Source organism: Aptenodytes forsteri, unplaced genomic scaffold (genome assembly GCF_000699145.1).
Source record: "Aptenodytes forsteri isolate BGI_AS27 unplaced genomic scaffold, ASM69914v1 Scaffold55, whole genome shotgun sequence".
Lineage (NCBI taxonomy): Eukaryota > Metazoa > Chordata > Aves > Sphenisciformes > Spheniscidae > Aptenodytes > Aptenodytes forsteri.
In genome coordinates, this window is record NW_008796063.1 from 12,374,858 (window position 1) to 12,383,866 (window position 9,009).

At 42.9% G+C, this 9,009-nt stretch overlaps 1 protein-coding gene across 1 annotated transcript in view; it reads left to right on the forward strand.

Moving 5' to 3' along the window:
- Positions 1–344: 344 nt before the first annotated feature.
- COG7 (component of oligomeric golgi complex 7) overlaps positions 345–9,009 on the forward strand; it is a 21,020-nt gene continuing 12,355 nt past the window's right edge. Inside the window, exons 1-7 of the mRNA XM_009286632.1 lie at positions 345–357; positions 580–728; positions 1,240–1,356; positions 1,537–1,705; positions 3,611–3,693; positions 4,474–4,596; positions 6,578–6,776. Coding sequence (XP_009284907.1) covers positions 345–357; positions 580–728; positions 1,240–1,356; positions 1,537–1,705; positions 3,611–3,693; positions 4,474–4,596; positions 6,578–6,776 — 853 coding nt within the window. The remainder of the gene's footprint in view (positions 358–579; positions 729–1,239; positions 1,357–1,536; positions 1,706–3,610; positions 3,694–4,473; positions 4,597–6,577; positions 6,777–9,009) is intronic.

Genomic DNA, 9,009 nt, shown 5'->3' on the forward strand with positions numbered 1-9,009 from the left:
GCCCGCGGGCGCGCCCCTTTGCCGAGCTGTGAACGCGCCGGGCTGGGCCCGGTGTGGGTTTTGGCACCTCAGTTAACCTTCCCTCCTGCTGCGGCGCTGGCTGCCGCGCTTCTGTCGTCTCCGCGTCCCGAAAGATCCGCTCTAAACGCTGAGAAACGGCTGCCCCCCCCAGGGCAGGCTTAGTTCGGAAATCGGGGAAAATTCCTTCGCTGAAAGGGTTGTGGGGCGTTGGAACAGGCTGCCCAGGGAAGCGGTTGAGTCGCCGTCCCCGGGGGTCTTTGAAAGACGTGTAGACGTGGCGCTGAGGGACGTGGCGTAGTGGTGGAGTTGGCAGCGTTAGGCTGATGGTTGGGCTCGGTGATCTTAAAGGTCTTTTCCAACCTAAACGATTCCGTGATTCTGTGATAAAGTACGTATTTAAGTTTTAAAGATATAACTAAAGTTTTGTTGTTCGGTGTTTTGCTTTGTTGTTTGGGGTTTTTTTAAGTATTGGAGATTATATAAGACTATTGAAAAACTCCCTCTGTCCCGCGAGGGTTCTCGGCCCCCTCCTCGCTCTACTGCTTGGTGTTTCTGTAGAAACAAGCCATCAGGCTCTCCAGAACATGCCCAGAGTCCTCCGGGAAGTGGAAGTCTTGAAACAGGAGGCAACATTCCTGAAGGAGCAAATGATCCTTGTTAAAGAAGATATCAAGAAATTTGAAGAAGACACAGCTCAGTCAATGCAGGTAGGTTCTTGTCTTACGTAGCGTTTATCCGCAGCTTGTGAAATTCTAAAGGTTCCAGACTTGCTTGTATTAAACAATCTTGTGAACTCAAGATAGACAAAAACACTTCTTTAAACATTAAGAGTAGAAAAGTGGGAGTGACAGGCTAGTGCAGTCTGCATTTCCTGAGGAACAGATAATCGTGTTTCAGTTCAGACAGAGTTACCTGACTGGGGACACCGATTTCTGCCCAGATTTCTGCCCGTCGTTAACTGGGGTGCATAGCATTTTTCAGGCAAAGCGGATACTAAAAGTGCAAATCCAGAATTCAAACTAACCTTTTGTTGTTTGACTTTGGAAGTTGATTTAACCTCTCTTAACTCTTTCAGCCAACTCCTTCCTCCTTGTAATGGCCATGATCTTTTCACACATTTTTTTAAGATCCAAGCCAAAAATAACTCCCATAATATAAGTATCTATGGCAGTCATCTTCTGTTTCAGTGGGTGACATTTTTTTCTTTCTTTCCTTCAGGTCCTGGTAGAGATTGACCGAGTGAAATCTAGAATGCAGTTGGCTGCCGAGTCACTTCAGGAAGCAGACAAATGGAGCACGTTAAGTGCGGACATTGAAGAGACGCTTAAAACACAGGTAGATACCCCATTATTTTTTTTGGTCTTTGTGCCTTCAGCTTTCCAGGGAAACTGGGTTTAAAAGTAGGTTTTTGAAGTGACTTTAAAACATATACCTGTTTTAAAGGTATAAATGAAACAGGTATAAATGCTTTCTAAGGTCATGTTCGGTAACTGGGTTGCCTTTCCCTGGTGGCAGGATGTGTCTGTGATTTCGGCCAAACTAACAAGTATGCAGAGCAGCCTGGCTATGCTTGTGGATACGCCGGATTACTCCGAGAAGTGCGTGCATCTTGAGGCTCTGAAGAACCGACTAGAGGCCATGGCCAGTCCTCAGATTGTTGCTGCTTTTAACTCCCAGTCTGTAGGTCAGTAAGGCTCGGTGTCGTTTACTATCAGTGCAGGGTTTATTGTCTTTAAAAAGTAAAATGTTTGCGTGGGGAGTTTATGTCCTGGTGCTGGGTTGCGTGCTTTTTCTGGTGGAGCCAGATGCCATGAAATGCTATGTGCTCTGCAGCTGCCTGCAGTCCAGCGCGTCTTTGGTTTTCCTACAGTTTGGTGTACCTGTGGCCACTGTGGGAAATAAGGGAAATGTGAGCTGTTTTTATAGGCCGCGTAGGTGTGTGAAATGGAGGTGCTGAGGCAGGGCTGCCCTGCTGTCATAGTTTAGTTGTGCCATGGATGCTTCCCAAGTCGGAAGTGCTGCTCAAGTAAGCAGAAGGCCTCAGGTTTTGCATTATCATAGTGCTACTGGGCATTTCTGTTACCGCTTGGTGTTGTAATCAAGAAGGAAATTCGTTGGGAAACATTCTGACTCCTTACTATCTTGTAAAAGTTGTTTTATAAACTTTCCTTTAGAAAATTTGACTTTTTGGACTGTTGTTTGTGCTGCTCCTTCCCTCTCCTACTGTCACAGGGCTTCTGAAAAATACTTGTTCTGGTTGTTGCCTCTCATCTATGTGCACCTTGAGGTCCCAGTGAGGGTCTGGGGCTGCGGTGCTTTTGCTGCACAGCGCTCTGTGGAGTTCTTGTCTACGTAAAGGCAAGGCGCAGCGGCGCGTGACTGCAGACAGCTGGAGGGAGCGGAGGAGGAAAGAAGCTCTATGTGCTGTGCTTCTAACAAATGTGCTTAATCTTTTGCATAGATCTCTTTTTTGCTCTCCCATTCCTCTTCTGGCTTTCCTTCTTTGCACAGCCTCCTTTTTTCTTGAACTGTGCTCATTACCTTCGCAGTAGGTCCCATGCCTTTTTTCTCTGCTGTTGCAGTGCATTACCCTTTACAGACAAATTCAAGACAAAGGATGACATTTTGGAATATTTTCTCTGCTTAGGATGAAAGTAAATTGAATATTCATATGCTCTGTGAGTTCTCCACCGAAGAAAACATATAGGTGCAATAAAGCTGCTGGCAGCAGGTCTACTGGTACGAGGTGCTTTGCTTGGGCATACTCTTCAGAATAATTCGCTTTAAGCACTGTTTGCATTCTCTTTCAAAATCTGTTCCGGGCTTGTGGAGACATGGGCTTTTTTCCCATTGAAGAGAGTTTCTCTGTTTACTGTGAAGTCATGTTTTTTCCTGAAGTCCAGCTCCTTTAAATGTAATACAAGTCCGTAAACGTATCCCCGGAGAGTCTGTACTCTGTGACTTCCACAGATGAAGAGCACTTCAAGTGTCCTAGTTTATCTGTCTTCTGGGTCTGGTTTGAAAAACAAGGTCTCATTACTAATTTCTCTAACCCCAGATGTATTTTGTGGACAGAACTATAGTCATCCCCCTTACAGTACAAAACAGACTTTTGAGGAACTTGGATTTCAAAGCTTTGTGTAAGAGCTAACTGTGCCATTAGTCAGTCTCGAGGCAGCTAGCTTAGGTGTCAGTTTGAGGAGTGGTGAAAGCAAAGCTGAAGACTTTGTGAGGTTATGTTCTAGTTTTGTAGATAGCGGCTTGTTTCTGGAAAATAATGATTTCCTTCTAGGAAATGCTCTGGTTTTATCTGTCTTTAATACTAGATACATTTGCTGGTTAAGAAGTTAAATTTAAGAAGTTAAATTCATTCCTCGTGTCTGCTACCTGTTCTTGTCTGCTTGTGGGTTTTAGGCGATTCTGCTCCTGTTCGAGCAGATGAGCAAACAAAAGGTGAAAGTGTGTCTTTCTGTATAGGCCATTGTGCATACTCCCTTAAAAGAAGAATTCTCTTGCTCAGTTAGGCTAATGTCTCACCCTCAGCTTTGAGACTGACTATTAACTGCCTCTATTATTTTGTTTTGTTTAGATCAGGCAAAAACGTTTGTTAAAGTCTTCACTGAAATTGATCGGATGCCCCAGCTTCTTGCTTATTATTATAAATGTTACAAGGTAAGTATTTTGACAATATTTTGATGTGGAGGAATAAAAATTTGGATTCTTGCTTGGCTAGGACTGTAGGGGGAGCTGCTACATCATGTATTTTACCTTTCCTGTTCAAAGGAGGATGGAACCTGTTCTTTTCCGTGTTTCGTTCTCTGACCTCTCTCTCTGGCTCTTAACAGCTTTGGTTACTCCCCATGTTTCAAGAGTAATTCTCCATTCAGGGCTTTGTGTTCCTTCCTGCAGTAGACATAGGATATGTGTGTTCTGCTTGATTTCTCTGTGCCTTACAGTTTTGCTTTGCTTTTCTTGGATGTGGCTATGTCAGCAATAACTTTATTGCTGCAACTTGCCAGCTGCTGACTTCTGTAAACTCTTTTCAGGTAAGATTAAAAGTTGGAATTCCAGACAGTTCTGTAGCCATAACCTGATCCTCAAATTTCTCTCATGACTGTGACTTTTGAGGATTAAGTTCAAGGCTAGGGCTTGCCAAGTATTTCAACTATTATGTGGGGGTATCAGTTACAGTCTCATTTTATGAGTAAAATACCGATGTTAATTAAATCTTTGAATCAACTAAGAAGCCTGTAGCTTCGTGCTGAAAGTCTTTTCCTTCTGTGGTGCTGAATTATAGCAAAATGTTATGTTGAAATCTGGAGAGAGGAGCAAGGGTGGGCATTGTGTTTTAGCAAAAGTGCTTTGCATGGGAAGTTCTTGGTTTGAAGTAACAAAAGCTAGATCTGTGGACTGTCAGTTCTCCTCTTAGAATGGTTCTTATTACCCCTGCAGGTGCAGCTGGTGGCAGCGTGGCAGGATCTTTGCCAAAGTGACTTAAGCTTAAATCGCCAATTGACTGAACTGTATGACACACTCCTTGGGACCTGGCACTCACAACTTCAGTGGGCCACACAGGTGCAGTGACAGTTTAATATTGGTGCAGCATATGGGAGAGGACGAGATTGAGCATGCTCTCTTAATTCTCAAAAAGCTCTGAATAGTTCACCGGTGATCACTCTTTGAGTTATACTCTGTGCCTTATCAATGCAAGACAGGGCCTGCAACCTACTTTCTGTTTGTTGTCCAGCTCTTGCAGACAAGATTTGATTTCTGGTGTTCTACCGACAGCAAGGTTGCTGTGTTATTGACATTAAAGCTGCTCTATCGCTTTCATCTGTATCTTAAGTTAAATCTAATTTGTTGGTGTTGCAAATGTCTTCTGTTGCAAGACATTTGAAATGCCTGAATTGCTTTATCACTTGGCCTGGAGGAGGCCCTCAAGGTCATATTGGACTGATTCATGTCACTCTGTGTAAGATATCTGAGGGCTTCTGCTATCACCCATTGGAGTCTGTGTGCTTGTTTTTCCTGCCAAGAATAACGTAGGATCCAAAAAAGTTATTGTCCTTTAGTGAAATGAAGAAATAAGTTCATATTGTTGAGCCTGTAAGAGTTTTTCATCCATGAAGGGTAAGAGATTCTTATCTTCATGTTACGAAGCCTGGTGCAAGTGCTAGGCCTGTACTGCAAAGGAGCTCAGTGTTTCCTTGAAATGTATTTTTTCTGCCTAATGATTCGATGTGAATTGCAGGTCAGATGTCAGCTTACGTTTTAGCAGATAGTCTTGGAACTGGGGATTGTGAGAGAGAAACGGCACATGGGACAAAGCTCGTGTCAATCAACCTCCTGTGTCGCTTCTGCTTTCTGAAGAATTCTTGGACCTTTTTCATGATACTCAGTATCCATGGCGACCTTGCTGCAGGAGACTCATGGTGACCCCAGCTTTCAAAGCAAATGAGAGAGAATAGCTGACAAAAAAGTCACAATAAAAGGCTGTAACGCATTTTATGGTAGCGGAGTTAAGGGTGGTGCATGTAAATAAAAGTTCTCAGCTGATTACAGTCTTTCTAGCATTTCCAGTACTGACTTCTGCTTATCTGACCAGTAATTTGGCTCGTGATATAGCACTGTTTCTGGATATTTTACCAATATATGTGTTTTTTCCCAACACACCTGTGTAAACTCAGTGCTTTGTTTTCAAATGCCCTTTTCTGCCAGGTGGTTTTTCGAATTACTATAGTGCCTGTGTTCTGCTGAATTCAGTTTTTGACCTCTACCTATCTTCTGGTTTCTTGGTTGCTGTATTCCAAGCACAGTTTCAACAGTAAAATATGTATTGACCTAGACTTTTGTAGTCAGGCTGTTCTGCATGCTGGGTCAGCGAGGTTCTTGCAGTCTTAGCAGACCTCTTTTGTTTTTTTTTTTGATCCCTTGAGAGGTTTTTCAAATTTGTTTTTGTTCCCTTTTGGTTGGGAGCTCATGTCATCTGAGGAATCTGCGATCTGTTAGCGCACAAAATGTCATCTTCTTGATCTGTGTATCACCGTCTCTCACCAGTAGGTAATTCTATATTAATTCTTTAATAGAGAGAAGCACACACCCAGCACAGTTTTCTGTGCTGGGTGTGAAAAAGTCCAGGTCGGGCTGCTGCTTTCTCCTCCAACTCTTTACTCCCTGGTTATGGCAGCCTGCCTCTCTGCTGACAGGATTTGCCAACTCGACTGTTCTGCCTCTTCAGTCCCTCTGTTTCAGGAGCCCAGGTCTCTGTGGCAAGGGCATAAGGGAGACTACAGTGGGCATGATTGCCCCTGGGAAGTGGTGCTGCTTCTGCCAGCAGGGCAGCAGCACACGTTCAGGAGGGCTGAAGAAGGTGGTATCAGCCCCTGGATAGACAGGACCTGCTCAGTTTGGAGTGGGACAGTCTGCCTTTGCTGAGACAGTGACATGTGGTTTGTACGTTGTGGGGCTCTCTCTGGAAGCTATCTGCTGCTGTCTGCTGCCTGTCATGTTCCTCTGAGATAACGTGCTTTTGCTAATAGCTTTTCTGATACCACAGGTTTTCAAGAACCCCCATGAAATTGTGACTGTGTTGTTGATTCAAACTCTGGGAGCGTTGGTGCCTTCCATCCCTGTCTGCCTCAGCACTGCCATGGAGAGAACGGGCCAAGAAACCAAGCTGAATAAGCTGCTGGAGCTCTATGATGCCACCATCCACTTCGCAAAAGGGCTGGAAGTAGCAATGCTGCCAAACCTCAGTAAGGCGCTTGCGCTGGATTTTGTTATTCTGTTCTGTCAACACCTCTGTAAAGTTCCATTGTGGGATTTTGTTTAGTTTTACAGGGATGGAGGGATTATGTCTTCTACAACGTTGACCAGTTACATGGCATTTGCACCTTTGTGTGTGTGTATATGTGTATATATCTTACACTAAAGATACTGACACAATACTGAATGAGTTTACTGAAGCAGACCTGTTCTGAGCATGCTTGCTGTCTTGGGTAAATAAAATTTAGCACTTTTCCTTTTACAAGCATTAGTATTTCTTCTGTCTAACAGATGAGGAAATGTCTCTAGGGACGCTATCTGTGAAACCCATTGCAAAAGATCACAAAGCATAAAAGTCGAGAAGTTTCATGGAATTAAGTTACACCTTACTAAACAAGAGAAAACCTGCTTGAAAGCTGCATCCATTGGATTCTTAATTTTTACTTTGTAGTTTTTCTGTTGCTACTGGCTTATTGCTTAATCAAGTGAAAATGCAGGGCAAAATACTATTTCTGAACCGTTGGTAGTTTGTAGTTTGTTGCTACTGGCTTATGTTTTAATCAAGTGAAAATGCGGGGCAAAATACTATTTCTGAACCGTTGGTAGTTTATCCTCCAGCATCATCCTCAGTGTCTGATTCAAAATCTAACCTATGGTTTCCTTACCCTGTGATGTTTGTCATCTTGTTTTGGTCATGACTTGATGAATAATTCCTGCAAACCACAAAGTAGTGAGGTGCTGTGTTTGGCTTATGTTTTAATCAAGTGAAAATGCGGGGCAAAATACTATTTCTGAACCGTTGGTAGTTTATCCTCCAGCATCATCCTCAGTGTCTGATTCAAAATCTAACCTATGGTTTCCTTACCCTGTGATGTTTGTCATCTTGTTTTGGTCATGACTTGATGAATAATTCCTGCAAACCACAAAGTAGTGAGGTGCTGTGTTTACATAGGTTTATCCCTGGCTTGAACTGTTGGCTATTTATAGTCCTTTATTAATCTGGTAGGGCCCCTTCAAAGACCGGGTATGGGAAAATCCTAAATTAAAGCTAATGGAGCATTCCTAATGCTGTGTTTCCTGTTTTTTGGTTCCTCATAACATTGTCTTGAGCTATTTAAGCCCGGATTCTTACTTGATCGTGTAAATTATGATTACTGGGCAATTTCAGGGAGTATGACTGTCACCGTGTCTGTTTTTGTTGTCTTTGTGATTGTGTATTCTTGTCAGTCATTTTCTATCCTTGGCTTAGCTTGATTTGCAGTTCGTAATAGAAATGATTAAAAAGGACTCAGAAAAATGATGTCAAATTCTAGAAGATGGTGGAATAGGAAAACAGCTGCTGAACTGTTACCTGAGTATGTTTAAAAAAATAAAAATCTTTATTTCCACCTCTTTTGCTGTGGGGTAAGATGTTAGGGAAGAGAAGTATCTCAAGAACGGAAAGGCCACGTCACTCAGCAGAACAGGGTCAAACCAGTTCCTACGTATGCGTATGTGAAGGAAGGGTTCAGTTATGATTCGTGGGATAATTCAGGTTGGAAGGGACCTCGGGAGATGATCTAGTCCAACCTCCTGCTCCAAGCAAGGTCTGCTATGAGTTCAGACCATGTTACTCAGGGTATTGTCCAGTCTGATCTTGAGAACGTCGAAGCATGGAGATAGCACAGGCTTTGGACAACCTGCTCCATTGCTTGTCTGTCCTTAGGGTGTAAAAGCTTTTTCTTATATCCAGGATTCAAAGTAATTCTGGTTTGCTGCTAGTTTGAGTTTGGCAAAACTTCACGGTAACAGCTAGTGTCCAGTTCTGATTTGAGAAATAATCATTCAGACGTGTTTTTTGTGTGGGTTTGCAGCTCCCTGCTCAACAGAATGGCACTGAAATGCTGAGTTCATGGTTCAGGTTGATGAACACCATGAAGTAGTAGTGCTAAGTGAATTGAGTTAGTGTCAATTATTTTAAGTATGAACCAGGCTTTCTGATAAATGAGGATTGACCCTGTTTTAAGTTGTGGGAGTAACGTGTTTCACTTCTCAAATGGTTTCAATACTTTCCTTCTACTGTAGGTTGGAATGTTTAATAGATTTTTGTCACCCAGGCTGTTTTGGAGCAGTGAGTGATAATTTTCTTGAGGCACTTGTTGAGGTAGAACATCTTGGTTTTAGGAAGCAGGTAGAGACGATAACCTTGGTTTTAAAAAAAAAAAAAAAAAATTAAAAAAAAAA